The sequence below is a fragment of the Sapajus apella genome, unplaced genomic scaffold, assembly GCF_009761245.1.
Source record: "Sapajus apella isolate SASKATOON/1434 unplaced genomic scaffold, GSC_monkey_1.0 scaffold227, whole genome shotgun sequence".
NCBI classification, from domain to species: Eukaryota; Metazoa; Chordata; class Mammalia; order Primates; family Cebidae; genus Sapajus; species Sapajus apella.
Window position 1 is genome coordinate 30460 of NW_022437167.1, and position 18143 is coordinate 48602.

At 42.1% G+C, this 18143-nt stretch overlaps 1 protein-coding gene across 5 annotated transcripts in view; it reads right to left on the reverse strand.

Moving 5' to 3' along the window:
- Positions 1-5042: 5042 nt before the first annotated feature.
- Positions 5043-18143, reverse strand: part of LOC116544674 (zinc finger protein 737-like) — a 20248-nt gene continuing 7147 nt past the window's right edge. For 2 of the 5 annotated variants that reach the window (XM_032271212.1, XM_032271211.1), the window contains exons 2-4: positions 16739-16865; positions 15807-15902; positions 5043-7337 (exon numbers count right to left, since the gene is read on the reverse strand). In XM_032271212.1, coding sequence (XP_032127103.1) covers positions 6229-7337; positions 15807-15902; positions 16739-16850 — 1317 coding nt within the window. In that variant the 5' untranslated portion in view covers positions 16851-16865 and the 3' untranslated portion in view covers positions 5043-6228. The remainder of the gene's footprint in view (positions 7338-15806; positions 15903-16738; positions 16866-18143) is intronic. The other 3 variants (XM_032271216.1, XM_032271215.1, XM_032271213.1) reach the window with 2 other exon arrangements.

The following is an 18143-nucleotide window of genomic DNA, read 5'->3' on the forward strand; positions in this document are numbered from 1 at the left end:
TCGGAAAAAAAAAAAGAAATGCCATGTCCACTTGTCATGAGAGACACAGGTAAAATAGACACTAGGAGATGGAGGCTATATGGCTCTCAGAGGCTGACCCACAGGATGTTGGACTTTAGGGAATAGCAAAGAGAGAGAGAGCTCAGCAGGATTTATTACCCCAGGCTGTGGGGTCTTGGAAAGGAGCTACTTAGGCCGGCACAGTGGCTCATGGCTGTAATCCCAGCACTTTGAGAGGCCGAGGCGGGTGGATTACTTGAGGTCAGGAGTTTGAGACCAGCTTGGTCCATATGGTGAAACCCCATCTCTAAAAAAATAAAAATAATAAAAAAATTTAAAAAAAAGGAAAAGAGGCCGGGCGCGGTGGCTCAAGCCTGTAATCCCAGCACTTTGGGAGGCCAAGGCGGGTGGATCACAAGGTCAAGGGATCGAGACCATCCTGGTCAACATGGTGAAACCCCGTCTCTACCAAAAATACAAAAACTTAGCTGGGAATGGTGGCGCGTGCCTGTAATCCCAGCTACTCAGGAGGCTGAGGCAGGAGAACTGCCTGAACCCAGGAGGCGGAGGTTGCGGTGAGCTGAGATCATGCCATTGCACTCCAGCCTGGGTAACAAGAGCGAAACTCTGTCTCAAAAAGAAAAAAAAGAAATTTCTACTGGATTACACTAGTTAAACTGGCAATTGAAAGGGGTGTTTTCTTTAGCAAAGTGAATGTATGGCTTTAAGGACATACAACCACCTGTTGATGAGGTCCATCCCTGATATTCAGTTGTTCATAAAACATCACTCCAGCTGTGACAGGCTTTTTTCACATTTGTCAAAAAAACAGGAGTCAAGATAGGGGAAGTCTCCTGTCTGAAAGGTACAGAGGTATTTCTCTGAGGCTGAGAGCTGTTTCTCACTTTGGAGAATTTCACAAGGCATAACAAGGCAAGCATTAAAGGTAATGGTTTAAGGTGAGCCCAACCTAGTTACATTAATAACCAGAAGATTAGCAATCGAAGGGGAAAAGAAGGAGTAATAGAAGAGTTGAGGGCCGGGCGTGGTGGCTCACGCCTGTAATCCCAGCACTTTGGGAGGCCGAGGCGGGTGGATCACAAGCTCAAGAGATCGAGACCATCCTGGTCAACATGGTGAAACCCCGTCTCTACTAAAAATACAAAACATTAGCTGGGCATGGTGGCGCGTGCCTGTAATCTCAGCTACTCGGGAGGCTGAGGCAGGAGAATTGCCTGAACCCAGGAGGCGGAGGTTGCGGTGAGCTGAGATAGCGCCATTGCACTCCAGCCTGGGTAACAAGAGTGAAACTCTGTCTCAGAGGAAAAAAAAAAAAAAAAACAGTTGAGAGCTAAACTTTTCTCAGCTTTAGTTTCGTAGGGTTCTCCCCTAAAACTGGGGCCCATGATCCGGAGAGAGTGGCACTTTTTTGACTCAGGTGTGATGGGTCCATCCTTTTTTTGTTGTTCAGACTGTGGTTTCAGGAGTTAGGAGAACTTGGTAGGGTCCCTTTCAGGCTGGTTTGAGTTTTTTCTCTCTCCAGCTTCTGATGAGGACATGATCCCCAGGCTGGTGTTGATGTACTGGAAACTCCAGGCGTGGTGCTTGTGTTAGACTTTTGGTTTTAAGAGAAGAAAAAGCAGGCTGGGCATGGTGGCTCACGCCTGTAATCCAAGCACTTTGGAGGCCAAGGCAGGCAGAGCACCTGAGGTCAGGAGTTCAAGACCAGCCGGACCAACATGGTGAAACCCCGTATTTAAAAAAAAAGAAAAAGAATTTTTAGGAAATTGATTTCTTGTTTTAAATGTGAGAATGCTAGCAGTGGAGTATAAATAAGGAATTTCATAGAGCATTCTATAACTGGAAAGACCAGTATTTTTTTGGCAGTTTATAGTTGTTTAAGCCTGAATTTTGTTTCCTCTAATGTAATTTACCAAAAGACGCACTTGAGTTTACAATTTTTTTTTTTTTTTTTTAAGAAGTAGGAGCCGGGTGCGGTGGCTCACGCCTGTAATCCCAGCACTTTGGGAGGCTGAGGTGGGTGGATCACGAGGTCAAGAGATCGAGACCATCCTCGTCAACATGGTGAAACCCCGTCTCTACTAAAAATACAAAAAATTAGCTGGGCATGGTGGCATGTGCCTGTAATCCCAGCTACTCAGGAGGCTGAGGCGGGAGAATTGCCTGAACCCAGGAGGCGGAGGTTGCGGTGAGCCGAGATCACGCCATTGCACTCCAGCCTGGGTAACAAGAGCGAAACTCCGTCTCAAAAAATAAAAATAAAAAAAAAAGAAGTAGGAATCTGGGACCTAGAGCCTCCTCAGTCTAATTTACTGCCATTTAATTATTTTCGCACCCCACAGGGGACTGATTTTCCCTGGCATTTTTCACGTGTCCCAAGCAGGGCCTCAAGCGTTCCTCAATTAATCATTTTGTAAAAAGGATGGCATAACACTATTGAAAAATGTTTTGTTTGTAAATATTTCCCATGCGAAGCAAAGAGTAATCCCCTCACACTGTATTATAAAAAATATATCTGTGCCTCTTTTCCTTTTTCCAGAGAACTCCCTGGAATGTTTTGGGCTCACTGCAACCTCACTTCCCGGTTCCAGCGATTCTCCTGCCTCAGCACGACTGTAGCTGGGACTACAGGCATGGCTCACTAGCCCCACTAATTTTTGTTGTATTTTTTACCAGAGACAGGATTTCACCATATTGGTCAGGCTGGTCTTCAACTCCTGACCTTGTGATCCGCCCAGCTCTGCCTCCCCAGTGCTGGGATTACAGGAGTCAGCCACCGTGCCCGGGTAAAACGTTAGATTTATGTATAAAAAATGAATTCCTAAAATGTTTGCAACATGAGGAAGTACCAACTATAAGATCTTTATGGCTTGCAAAAATGTAGGCAGAAAAACAGCTTTCTCTTCTAGGGAGGAACAAATAAGATTAGAAAGGATATGAGGGGGGAATGACAAATGGCAGATTTTAGATCAGAGAATGTTGTAACTGAAGTCGGCATGTTCTGAGGAGGAACATAAACTGGGGTTGTAAGTTGACTCAGACTGAGGGTAGCCCAAAGTTCAGGAGCCTGAAGGAGGTACATAAACTTAAGCTTGATTATGAAATATTTTATTTTAGGCCAGACGTGGTGCCTCATGCCTGTAATCCAAGCACTTCGGAAGGCCAGGCCACACGGATCACCTCACTTCAGGGGTTCGAGACCAGCCTGGACAACATGGTAAAACCCTGTGTCTACTAAGAATAAAAAAATTAAAACCAGCTAATTTTTTCTTACTTTTAGTAAAGATGGGGTTTCATCATGCTCACCAGGATGGTCTTGACTTCATGATCTGCCCGCCTCAGCCTCCCAAAGCGCTGGAAATATAGGCGTGAGCCATTGTGCATCTTATTTTTCTCTTCATTTTCAATTATCTTTTTGCAGCTGATGTGCATAAACGATCACATTTAATCTGGCAGCTGTCCTTTTTTAAAAATTTTTGAAAGGCCGGGCGCGGTGGCTCAAGCCTGTAATCCCAGCACTGTGGGAGGCCGAGGCGGGTGGATCACGAGGTCAAGAGATCGAGACCATCCTGGTCAACATGGTGAAACCTCGTCTCTACTAAAAATACAAAAAATTAGCTGGGCATGGTGGTGCGTGCCTGTAATCCCAGCTACTCAGGAGGCTGAGGCAGGAGAATTGCCCGAACCCGGGAGGCGGAGGTTGCGGTGAGCCGAGATCGTGCCATTGCACTCCAGCCTGGGTAACAAGAGCAAAAACTCTCTCAAAAAAAAAAATTTGAGATGAAGTCACTCTGTCACGCAGGCTGGAGTGTAGTGGTGTGATCTCGGCTCACTACAACATCCACCTCCTGGATTCCAGTGATTCTTCTGCCTTAGTGCCTTAGCCTCCCAAGTATGTGGTACTACAGTTGCATGCCACCACGTCTGGCTAATTTTTGTAGAGATGGGCTTCCACCATATTGGCCAAGATGCTCTATCTCTTGACCTCGTGATCCACCAGCCTCAGCCTCCCAAAGTGGTGGGATTACAGGCGTGAGCCACAACACCCAGCCAATTCCCTGAATTTGAACAAAGCTTGAGCAGCTTCTTTAGGGTTTTCCTCTAGTACAAAATGTATGCAACAAGATTTGTAATACAAGTAAAGGCACTACAACCCCCCTTATATTCATAATGGTTCCTAACAATACTTTTTCCAGCGGGTGCTTGGGGCTGGGCAACCAGTGCCAGCCTTCCCATTTCCTTTAAAAAAAAAAAAAAAAAAAATATTCTTAACATTAAAGGCTTATATTTTCAGAAAGATTTTTGACAATAATTGCACTTTCAATGCTTTTATCAACTATGAACCTTCTTATGTTAAGATGTGAGTAGGTCTTAATAGCTTTTCCATATTTATATTTGTACAATTTTTCTCAAGGGCAATAGCTTTCCTGTGAAATAAGGTGTAAGCACGGATTAAAAGTTTTGCCACGGGCTGGGTGTGGGGGCTCACGCCTGTAATCCAAGCACTTTGGAGGCCAAGGCGGGCAGATCACCTGAGGTCAGGAGTTCAAGACCAGCCTGACCAACATGGTGAAACCCTGTCTTTAAATAAATAAATAAATAAAATAATAATAAAAGTCTGCCACATTCTTGACACTTGTAGTTTTACCAGTATGAATTATCTTACCTACAATCAAGTGTGGTAACCATAAAGGCTTTGTCACATTTCATACATTTCTAGAGTTTCCCACAATTTTCTTTTCTTGAGATGGAGACTCCCTCTGTCACCAGTGCATGATTTGGCTCACTGCACCCCCCGATTTCCTGGTACAAGCGATTCTCCTGCCTCAGCCTCCCCAGTAGCTGAGATTACAGGCATGCACCACCATGCCCAGCTACTTTTTGCATTTTTGGTAGACAAGGGGTTTCACCATGTTAACCAGGCTGGTCTGGATCTCCTGACCTTGTGATCCAACCGCCTCAGCCTCCCAAAGTGCTGCAATTACAAGCATGAGCCACTGCGCCAAGCCTACAATTTTTCAAATGTATAGAAAAGTTGGAGGTGTTGATAAAAGCACTGTCACATCTTTAAGGTTTGCAGAGTTTCTCTTCAGCATGAATTACCACCATGATGACATTGGTCATGTTGGAGTCAACACACTGTGGGGATCTGTCCTGCAGACCCTGACTCAGTGACAGATAAATACACTCACAGAATAGTGTATGAGTTGAGCTGAGGGATTGTGAGCTGCTCACAGACAGAAAATGAGCAATCGCATCTAAATGACAACCACTAGTTGTTCCTTCTCACATTTATTCAGTATAGATTTAATAACAGAGATTCCAAGTCAACATCCTTGTGGATAATTAACATCGTTACAAGAAAGGTTTTACGAATGATTAAAGCAGTTACCAAAGCCCGGAGTAAACACCATTAACAGGTAATCTCCCTGGTGGACATCCCCTCTCCCAGGCCACCCAGAGTGATCACAGGTTATTGGGTAAACAAACTATTCAGATGAACTCCCTTACATTCCCTAGCTATTTGCTTTTCTTATTCACTAAATGTAAAGGGGGTTTTGGCTGCCTCCAGCCAAAACTTGTACTGAAACTATGCAAACATCTCACTGCAACTATTTCTAATATTCTCCCTTAATATCTCTGCCACCACCCTGAGTGAATCCCAACCCGTCTCTTAAGAATTGAAAACTTGTGGCTAAGTGTGGTGGCTCATGCCTGTAATCCCAGCACTTTAGGAGGCTGAGGTGCTGGATCATCTGAGGTCAGGAGTTCGAGACCAGCCTGGAAATATGGCAAAACACCATCTCTACCGTAAGTACACAAATTAGCTGGGCATGGTTGTGGGCACCTGTAATCCCAGCTACTGGAGAGGCTGAGGCAGGAGAATGGCTTGAACCAAGGAGGCAGAGGTTGCAATGAACCAAGATTGTGCCATTGCCCTCCAGCCTGTGACAAGAGTAAAACTCCATTTCAAAAAAAAAGATAAGAACTGACAACTTGTTTGCCACATTCTTCACACTTGTAGGGTTTCTGTCCAGTATGAATTATATGTAATACATGTTGAGAACTTACTTGAAAATCTTTGTCACATTCTTTATATTTGTAAGGTTTATGTTTCATGTAAATTCTCATATTTAGTAAGAGTCGAGGGTTGGTTAAAGGCTATTACGTATTCATCACATTTATGGGATTTCTCTCCAGTATGAATTATCTTATGATTATTAAGGGTTGAGGAACATTTAAAAGATTTTCCACATTCTTCACTATGTAGGGTTTCTCTCCAATATGAATTCTTTTATGTGTAGTAAGTTGAGAGGAACGCTTAAAGGCTTTGCCACATTCTTCACATTTGTAGGGTTTCTCTCCAGTGTGAATTATCTTATGTGCAGTAAGGTGTGATAAGTTCTTAAAGGCTTTGCCACATTCTTCACATTTATAAGGTTTCTCACCAGTATGAATTTTCTTATGCGTAGTAAGGTTTGAGGACTGCTTAAAGGCTTTGCCACATTCTTCACATTTGTAGGGGTTCTCTCCAGTATGAATTCTCTTATGTATAGTAAGGTTTGAGGACTGCCTAAAGGCTGTGCCACATTCTTCACATTTGTAGGGTTTCTCTCCAGTATGAATTATCTTATGGGTACTAAGGCTAGAGGAGTGCTTAAAGGTTTTGCCACATTCTTTACATTTGTAGGGTTTCTCTCCAGAATGAATTATCTTATGTGTATTAAGGCTGGAGGAGTGCTTAAAGGCCTTGCCACATTCTTCACATTTGTAAGGCTTTTCTCCAGTATGAATTATCTTATGTGTAGTAAGGTTTGAGGATCGGTAGAAAGCTTTGCCACATTCTTCACATTTGTAGGGTTTCTCTCCAGTATGAATTATCTTATGTATATTAAGATGTGAGGACCAGCTGAAGGCTTTGCCACATTCTTCACATTTGTAGGGTTTCTCTCCAGTATAAACTTTCTTATGTGTAGTAAGGGTTAAGGACTGGTTAATACCCTTGCCACATTCTATATATTTGTAATTTTTTTCCCCAGTATGTCTCACCTTATGTCTGTTTGAATTTGAAAATTCATGAAAGACTTTCACATATTTATCACGTTGAAATATTTTACTCTGGGTAGCTGTCAAACTTTGGTTAAGTCCATTATAAACTCTGTTGTGCACCTGAGACTCATCCACACTTTCACAGCCATTTTTTATCTGTAAATTATCATGTCTATATTTTTCATATCTTCTCAGTATGACTTTTTGGAAAGAATCTTTTGTGCTCTGCTCTGGCCAAAGGTCTTTGGCAAAATGAGAACACATAACTGAAAGAAACAAAACACATTACTTCAATTGCTAGACTCAGGTAAGTACACTTGTAATGTATAAAATTATACAAACTGCTGAAGCAAGATGACATAGCAAAATACCACAAGCTGAAATTTTTTCCTGGACATATAAATGTAACAAAAACATACTGACCAAAATACATCTGGAAAAAATTTATAAATGTGATAAGTGTGTGAAGGGCCCCAGGTGAGCACAAAGAGCCACATAGAAGAAAAAGAAACGTTTGTTTCTTATACGCAACACAGCTCTTCTTCCTCTCCGACATAACATTGTGCCTTTAAAAGTAAATTGCGGGCGGGCGCGGTGGCTCAAGCCTGTAATCCCAGCACTTTGGGAGGCCGAGGCGGGTGGATCACGAGGTCAAAAGAACGAGATCATCCTGGTCAACAAGGTGAAAACCCCGTCTCTACTAAAAATACAAAAATTAGCTGGGCATGGTGGTACGCGCCTGTAGACCCAGCTACTCGGGAGGCTGAGGCAGGAGAATTGCTTGAACCCAGGAGGCGGAGGTTGTGGTGAGCCAAGATCGTGCCATTGCACTCTAGCCTGGGTAACAGGAGCGAAACTCCGTCTCAAAAAAAAAAAAAAAAAAAAAAAAGGAAATTGCCGCCGGGCGTGGTGGCTCATTCCTGCAATCCCAGCATTTTGGGAGTCTGACATGCATGGCTCCTGAGGTCAGGAGTTGAAGACCACCCTGGCCAAGATGGTGAAACCTCGTCTCTAATAAAAATACAAAAAATTGGGGCCAGGCGCGGTGGCTCACGCCTGTAATCCCAGCACTTTGGGAGGCCGAGGTGGGTGGATCACGAGGTCAAGAGATCGAGACCATCCTGGTCAACACGGTGAAACCCCGTCTCTACTAAAAATACAAAAAATTAGCTGGGCATGGTGGCGCGTGCCTGTAGTCCCAGCTACTCAGGAGGCTGAGGCAGGAGAATTGCCTGAACCCAGGAGGCGGAGGTTGCGGTGAGCCGAGATCGCACCATTGCACTCCAGCCTGGGTAACAAGAGCGAAACTCCGTCTCAAAAAAAAAAAATACAAAAAATTACTGAGGTGTGGTTGTGAGCACCTGTGATCCCAGCTACTCCGGAGGCTGAGGCAGAGAATTACTTGAGCCTAGGAGGCACAGGTTGCAGTGAGCTGAGACTGCGCCACTGCACTCCAGCCTGGGGGACAGAATGAGACCTTGTCTCAAAAAATAAAGAAGTAAATTGCCAGTCACACATGATGGCTCATGCCTGTAATGCCAGCACACTGGATGAACAACATGAGAGGATTACCTGAGGTCAGGAGTTTAAGATAAGCCTGACCGACATGGTGAAACCCTATCTCTACAAAAAATACAAAACATTAGCAGATATGGTAACAAGTACCTGTAATCCTACCTAGTTGGGAGGCTGAGGCAGGAGAATTGCTTGAACTGTGGAGGCAGAGATTACAGTGAGCCTCGATCATGCCACTGTACTCCTGCCTAGGTAACAGAGTGAGACTCTGTCACATACACACACACACAAATGTTAATTGCCAACTACTGGTTTTTTTAAAACAAAAAAAAAAGAAAAGAAATATTGGCACATACATCTTTGTTTCTGGTTTTTAGGGACTTCTTTAGACACTCAATGCCTCCCATGACATGAAGAGAATGATACAATTTTCAAAAGCAATCATAAAAAGTATATAAAGCAATTTAAAAAATTGCGAATAAATGGAACAGCCCAGGCTTGGTGGCTCATTCCTGTAATCCCAACACACTGGGAGGCCAAGGTGGAAAAATCACATGCGGTCAGGAGTTTGATACCAGCCTGGCCAACATGGTGAAACCCTGTATCTACTAATAATACAAAAATTAGCTGGGTGTGGTGGCATGTGGCTGTAATCCCAGCTATTTGGGAGGCTGAAACATCTGAATTGCTTGAACCCGGGACAGGAAGGCTGTAGTGAGTGGAGATTGTACCACTGCACATCAGTCTGGGTAACAGAACAAGACCGTCTCAAAAATAAAATAAAATAAAATAAAATAGGCTAGGAACTGTGGGTCCTGCTTGTAATCCCAGCACTTTGGGAGACCAAGGTGGGTGGATCATTTCAGGTCAGCAGTTCAAGATCAGCTGGCCAACAATGAAATCCCGTCTCTACCAAAAAGTACAAAAATAGTAGCCAGGGGTAGTGGCAGGCACCTATAATCCCAGCTACTCAAGAGGCTGAGGGAGGAGAATCACTTAAACCAGGAGGCAGAGGTTGCAGTGAGCTTAGATTGCACCACTGCACTCCAGGCAGGGCGACAGAAAAAATCTCCATCTCAGATACAAAAATAAATAAATAAATAGTGGATATAAAAAAATACAAAAAAATAACAGAAAATATTCTTAAAAGAAAAATGGTGCCAGGCGTCGTGGCTCACACCTGTAATCCCAGCATTTTAGGAGGCCAAGGTGGGGAGATCACAAAGTCAAGGGATCAAGACCATGCTGGGCAACATGGTGAAACCCTCTCTCTACTAAAAATACAAAAATTATCTGGGTATGGTGGCGGACGCCTGTAGTCCCAGCTACCCAGGAGGCTGAGGCTAGAGAATCACTTTAACTCAGGAGGTGGAGGTTGCAGTGAGCTGAGATCATGCCACTGCACTCCACCCTGGGTGACAAAGTGAGACGCCATTTGAAAAAACACATAAAGTTACTACTAATTTGTAGAGAAATTAAAAAAAAAAAAAACCACAATCACAAACAAAATCACCTCACACCCAGTAGAATGACCACTACAAATCTTTTTAAAAACACCAAAGACGATACCATAAAAATGGAACTCGCCAGGCGCGGTGGGCTCACGCCTGTAATCCCAGCACTTTGGGAGGCCGAGGCGGGTGGATCACACCGTCTCTACTAAAAATACAAAAAATCAGCTAGGCATGGTGGCGCATGCCTGTAATCCCAGCTACTCAGGAGGCTGAGGCAGGAGAATTGCCTGAACCCAGGAGGCGGAGGTTGCGGTGAGCCGAGATCGCGCCATTGCACTCCAGCCTGGGTAACAAGAGCGAAACTCCATCTCAAAAAAAAAAAAAAGGAACTCATGATGCGGACTGCTGGTGGAAAACATAGATGCAGTCATTATTTTAAAATGTTCTTCATTTGTATATATATATCCAAAATATGTAACACAGGCCAGTGGAGTGACTCAAGCCTGTAATCCTAGATATTGGGAAGGCCAAGGTGGGCAGATCGCCTCAGGTCAGGGGCTTGAGACCAACCTGGCCAACATAATGAAACCCCGTCTCTACGAAAAATACAGAAAGTTAGCTTGGTGTGGTGGAGGGAGCCTGTAATCCCAGCTACTTGGGAGGCTGAAGCAGGAGACTCGCTTGAACCCAGGAAACAGATGCTGCAGTGAGCTGAGATGGCACCACTGGACTCCAGCCTGGGTGACAAAGGGAGACTCCATCTCAAAAAACAAAAACAAAATGGTCCTGGAAGACATATTTGAAAATACATGTTTATTGTATCAGTATTCACAAAAGCCAAAAAGGCTGAAGCAACCCATATGTCTCTTGATTTATAAAGATATCAAAAAATATCACATATATGTACAATGAAATATTGTTCTACCTTTAAAATAAAACTCGTTGCATTGTAGGATGAAAATTGAGAATATTATGTCACCTGAATTAATCCAGTAACAAAATTATGGATACTGTATGATTCCACCTATATGAGATATCTTAAGTAGCCAAAATTATAAAAACAGAAGGTGGAAGGTTTGTCTGTCACGGGCTGGAGAGAGGGTAAAATGAGCAGTTGTCACTTAATGGGTATTGAGTTTTAGTTTTACAAGATGTAAAGTTTCCAGAAGCCTTTTGCATAACAATTTGAATATACTTAACATGCATGAAATGAACAGTTTTTTTTCTTTTTGAAACAGGGCCTCACTCTGTCACCTAAGCTGGAGTGTAGTGGCACAATTTTGACTCCCCCCTAATCTCCCAGTAGCTGGGACCACAGCTGCACACCACCATGCCTTGTTATTAACATTACATATTTTTATAGAGAGGGGTCTCCATACGTTGCCCAGGGTGGTCTTAAACATTTGGGCTCTAGGAATCCTCCTGTCTTGGCCCAAAAAAATCCTGGTATTACAGACAAAAGCCACAATCACACCTCATCCTGAAATGTACACTTCAACAGATTTAAAGTGGTACATTTTATGTTATGTGTATATAAACAATGTTTTTAAAGAAAAACTGAAAAAAAATCCAGAATTATACATCTTTTTGAAAATTACCTTCAAATCACAAAAGTGTTTCTCTCACTAAAAAATATATATATATAGGCCAGGCGTGGTGGCTCAAGCCTGTAATCCCAGCACTGTGGGAGGCCGAGGCGGGTAGATCACGAGGTCAAGAGATCGAGACCATCCTGGTCAACATGGTGAAACCCCGTCTCTACTAAAAACACAAAAAATTAGCTGGGCATGGTGGCGCGTGCCTGTAATCCCAGCGACTCAGGAGGCTGGGGCAGGAGAATTGCCTGAACCCAGGAGGCGGAGGTTGCGGTGAGCCGAGATCGCGCCATTGCACTCCAACCTGGGTAACAAGAGCGAAACTCCGTCTCAAAAAAAAAAAAAAAAAAAAAAATATATATATATATATATATATACACACACACACATATATATATACATATATATATAACATAGTTATACACATGGTGAAAATAAGACTATCTCCATAACTACTCACTTAGACAAGATAAAACTACCATCAAAAATCAGCTAAGAAAATATAAGATAAGCCATATCCAAAATTGGGGACATATTTATAAACACACATACAAAAATAATCTGATTGTGATAGATATACATAATTTATCTCTTAATTAAATCTCAAATTGACTTAAAGCATACAAACAGAATTGCAACTTGTCTAAAAATATAATACTCAAGTAAAACCAATAGACACAATAAACTGAGGCTAGGAAACCTACACTGAGGCCAGGTGCAGAGGCTCACACCTGCAATCCCAACACTTTGGGAGGCCAAGGTGGGCAAATTACCTGAGGTCAGGCATTCGAGACAAGCCTGGCCAATGTGGTAAAATCCCATCTGTACTAAAAATACAAAAATGACCCAGGCGTGGTGGCACATGCCTGTAATCCCAGCTACTTAGAAACTAAGGCATGAGAACTGCTTGAAGCCAGGAGGTGGAGGTTGCAGTGAGCCAATATGGCACCACTGTACTCCAGCCTGGGTGACAGAGGGTGACTCCATCTCAAAAAAACAAAAACAAAAATTTGTGTAGGTAACTGCAATATTTAACCGTTACTGTGTACTCATTGAATACAGGTATTTTGAATCATTGGCATGCACTGTATGGCAGTAAAATTTTAGAGAATATGCAGTATGATTATAAATACAGGACTCTAATGAGAAACTCTTAATAAATAAGCATTTAAATAAACTACTTTTTATGTTTTACATATATGCTATTGTTACACAAAACGAAACTTCTGTAATCCAACTTAAAAAGCTAAGAATAGTCTTACATTGTTAAATACAGAAAATATTTGTAAATATTTTGCAGAATAGAGTTAGACCCTCGGATATGTTACAAAAAAAATGTAGTAGGAAATAAACTATGTTATTATTTAGATATGTGCTGAAGAAAGTAGATGAAAATGAGATATTACTTTTTACCCGCAGCAAACTTAAAAATATAAGCAACTATTTTAGTAAATATGGAGAGCCTAATTATCTCATTTACTTCAGGCATATCATGCAAATTCTACCATGTTGTCCTAAATATCTAAATCTAAAATTACAGACAAAGTTGAAATAGGAAATAGAAAGTAAAAATGTATAAGAAGAGTTGTATCAGTAAGATGAAAACATTGGCCGGGCGCGGTGGCTCAAGCCTATAATCCCAGCACTTTGGGAGGCCGAGGCGGGTGGATCACGAGGTCAAGAGATCGAGACCATCCTGGTCAACAAGGTGAAACCCCGTCTCTACTAAAAATACAAAAATTAGCTGGGCATGGTGGCACGTGCCTGTAGTTCCAGCTACTCGGGAGGCTGAGGCAGGAGAAGTGCCTGAACCCACGAGGCGGAGGTTGCGGTGAGCCAAGATCGAGCCATTGCACTCCAGCCTGGGTAACAAGAGCGAAACTCCGTCTCAAAAAAAAGAAAACATTAAAAGTGCCCTATTTTCATATCTGGTTACAGCAGAAAAAAAAAAAAAAAAAAAAAAAAGTCAGCCACCCCTGACAAAAATACCTTTATGACAGAACCAGGCATTAAGGCTCAAAACTGTAATGACAGTGACATGGCACGTTAAGGTTGGAGAAACGCTTCAGGCCAGCATTTCAGACCAGCCTGGGTTATGTAGCAAGATGCCATCTCCAAAGTTAGTGCCTCTAAGAGAGATCTGAGATCCAGGGAGGGAGTTGTGAAACGCTGTTAAAGCTTAAGATTGAGAAGTGTTCTATTGAGAAGGCAGGCCCTCATTCAGGGGGGAAACTACAGCACCCCTGTTCTTGGCTACATACCAGGACAGGGTTCACCCAACTTGGTCCCAGTGAGAATCCTGGACTTACTCTGTAACCATCCCAAACTCCTCCCAGCCACAGTCTGGGAGAGGTCCTGCCATTTCAGAGACCTGGAGGAAGGTACCCATTTACAGACATAAGGGCAGGCCTGCAGAACGGGGCCTTTACTGTAGTCCCTGAAGTGGTTCAATGACTCAGTTTCAGTTACCTGAGTCACAGTCTAGGGTACTTCTGCCTATATAGAAACCCACACAGTTACCTGAAGAAATGCTTTCTGGTATTTAATGAAAACCATACTCATCCACATCCTGATATAAGGCCCACCATATGCTGACCAGACTGCCAAAACACAACCTACTGTCTGCCCAATGGAGCAAAGTCCTGAAGGATATTCAGTCTGTCCAAAAATAAAATGGGAATTACAACTACCTAAGCCCCTGTAACAAGCCAACTAAAGGTGGACCCTAGTGCAGACCCAGCAGCCTTGTGATAAAGCTACAACCCCTCTGTACTACAAAGTCAGAGGGCATCTCAGCACCCTAAGGGCCCAACCAAAGAACATCTTTACCTTCTAAAATCAGTTTATGAAAAATGAAAGAGTTGTTTGCTCCATCAAATTCAGACACCAATACAAAGTATATTGTGCTCATTGTCAATGCTTCTATTCTAATGTAGTACCGGAAGTATGTGGCAGATTAATTAGTCAAACAAATAATAAGATCTATGGAAATTTAGGAAAAATAAGTAAAAATTTGCTGTTTTTAGATCATACAATTATATATGAAAAAACCATAAACAGTATATTAAAACCTATTTAAAATAATAAATACACTCAGTAAATAGCAATATATAAAATTAACATACAAGTATATGTATGGTTTCATACACTTAAACTATCTGATAAAATAAAGAAAGAAAAAATAGAAATTAAAAATGTAAAAAAAAATCTTATTTACTATAGCACTAAATAATAAATTTCTGAGAAAAAAATTATACAAGGAGGTAAAAGAACCTTTACAATATAACTAATCAATGAAAAAAATTAGGGAAGGTCCAAATCAATTTTAAAATAGTTTGTGTCTATGCACTGAAAGAATACATATTAAATTGCCTTATTATTCAAAATGATCTATATATTCAATAAATTTCCTGTGAAAACTACAGTGGTATTTTTTTCATAGAAATGAAAAATATAATTCTAAAATTTACATGAAACTAAAATAAACTTTGAATAGCCAAAGCAATCTTGAGTAAAAAGTACAAAGCAGAAGGATATCGTAATTTCAGAGTATGTTTCCAAACAATATAGTAATAAAAACAGAATGGACTGCACAGAACAAAGAACAAAAAAATGCTACAGAAACTACTACTCTCACACATTTCAGTCCTGATGCAAAAAAAGGACTTAAAAAATAGTTTTAGTGCCAGGTGTGGTGGCTCACGCCTGCAATCCCAGCACTTTGGGAGGCTGAGATGGGCGGATCACCTGAGGTCAGGAGTTCAAGGCCAGCCTGGCCAACATGGTGAAACCTCATCTCTATTATTTAAAAAAAAAAAAAAAAAAAGTTTTAGTTTCTAAAAATCATGCAGACATTTGTGTGTCCCCAAAACAATAAAACAGCAGCCAGACTGCGCAGTCTCTTCCACGCCATGAAGAGGACTTTGGCTCTCACTGTAACCTTGAAGGAAGCTCACTGAAAGAAAAGCAGAATCTTTAAAGAATTTAAAAGCCTAGACAGAAAATGTCCCTTTGTGAGAGCAAAATTAAAAAAAAAAAAAAAATTAGCTGCCCAGAAGTGTTTTCTTTGGCACACAGCTTCCCACATCACATTTTAAGGGCTGGCTTTCTCTTTGACCTTGGGATGTCTTATCGTGTGTCCTCTGTTGTATTCATTTTCATTTGCACCTACCTGGGGGTGTGGCAATCATCTCATGTCCCTTCACAGTCAAAGGTTTTTTTCCTTTCTCCAGACAGGTGATCAGGTCTGGTTCAGAGACAACAATACCTGTTTTATTAAAAATAAATAACATGAATCTGGCTCATATTCTCCACTTACAAGCTAGTAATGTGCTAGAGAGGATGTGATAAAATATTCCAGTAAATTAATACAAAAATACTAATTAATAACAGAAATTTCTAAATATTAGAAAATACTTTGAACTTGTATTTGTCATTTTTTATTATTTTTTTTTGAGAGGAAGTATCACTCTTATTGCCCAGGCTGGAGTGCAATGGCACCATCTTCGCTCACAACAACCTCTGCCTCCTCGGTTCAAGCAATTCTCTTGCCTCAGCCTCCAGAGTACCTGGGATTACAGGTGTGCACCACCATGCCTGGCTAATTTTGTATTTTTGGTAGAGATGAAGTTTCACCATGTTGGTCAGCCTGGTCTCAAACTCCCGACCTCAGGTGATCTGCCTGCCTCAGCCTCCCAAAGTGCCTCAGCCTCCCAAAGTGCTGGGATTGCAGGTGTGAGCCACCGTGCTCAGCCCTGCTTGTGGGTTTTTCAATTCTACTACCTGGTGCTACTGAATCAAAAATTGGTGCTGGCAATTAGATTTTCAGGTGAGGGCAACAATATTTTATGCCACTTAATTGCTGAAATTACCACTAATTTAGAGTGAAGGATACAGCTCAACTCAAGAATTTGGAAAGTTTGAATTAAGATGAAACGTCTTAAAGAAATTATTTTCTAAGTGAACAAATTCTGAGGAGTTTCTGGAAAAAGGGCTTCTGAAACTCTTTTATGCAAAGAATTAATTACTAAAAAACATTCTACAAAAAAAGAGAAAGAAAACATTTAGGGTATATTATGAATTAAGTATTCAAGTTATCCTCACCAAGGAAGACCAGGTTTCTGTAGTTCTCCAACATCACATCCCTATACAGATTCCGCTGTGCAGTGTCCAGGCACTGCCACTCCTCCAGAGAGAATTCTATGGCCACATCCATAAATTCCAATGGTCCCTGAAACACACACACACACATACTTTTACCAAGTGGCCATGGGCGGAATTTTTAATTTGACGAAAGGCAAAAAATATGAACAGATGCTTTTCAAAAGAAGACATAGTTGTGGCTAGCAAGCATATAAAAAAAAGTTAATCGCTCACCATTGGATAAATTAAAAATAAAAGAAACACAATGAGATACCACCTCACACCAGTTAGAAGGGCTGTTTTTAAAAAGTCAAAAAATAAGAGATGCTGGTAAGGTTGCAGAGAAAAAAGAATGCGTACACTCTGTTGGTGGGATGGTGGGAGTTAAATTAGTTCAAGAATTGTGAAAAAGCAGTGTGGCATGCTGTGCGCTGTGGCTCACACCTGTAATCCCAGCACTTTGGGAGGCTGAGGCAGATGGATCCCTGAGGTCAGGAGTTTGAGACCAGCCCGCCCAATATGGAGAAACCCTATCTCTACTAAAAATACAAAATTAGCCGGGCGTGGCGTGGTGGCACATGCCTGTCATTCCAGCTACTCAGGAGGCTGAAGCAGGAGAATTGCTTGAACCTGGGAGGTGGAGGTTGAGGTGAGCTGAGATTGCGCCATTGCATTCCAGCCTGGGCAACAAAAGCAAAACTCCATCTCAAAAAAAATCCAAGCTAAGAGCTCTTTTAAAAAAAAAAAAAAAAAGGCCGGGCGCGGTGGCTCAAGCCTGTAATCCCAGCACTTTGGGAGGCCGAGGCGGGTGGATCACGAGGTCAAGAGATCGAGACCATCCTGGCCAACATGGTGAAACCCCGTCTCTACTAAAAATACAAAAAATTAGCTGGGCGTGGTGGTGCGTGCCTGTAATCCCAGCTACTCAGGAGGCTGAGGCAGGAGAATTGCCTGAACCCAGGAGGCGGAGGTTGCGGTGAGCCAAGATCGCGCCATTGCACTCCAGCCTGGGTAACGTGAGTGAAACTCCGTCTCAAAAAAAGTGTAGCAATTCCTCACAGAACTAAAAACAGAATTATCATTTGACCCAGGAAGTTCATAATTGACTATGTACCCAAAGAAATATACATTATTTCATTATAAAGACACATCCACATGCATGTTCATTGCAGCCCCATTCACAATAGCAAAGAGGTGGACAGGCCCTAAATGCCTATCAATGGTAGACTGGATAAAGAAAATACGGTGGCTGGGCACGGTAGCTCAATCTGTAATCCCAGCACTGTGGGAGGCCGAGGAGGGCAGGTCATTTGAGGTCAGGAGATAGAGACCAGCCTGGCCAACATAGCGAAACCCCTTCTCTTAA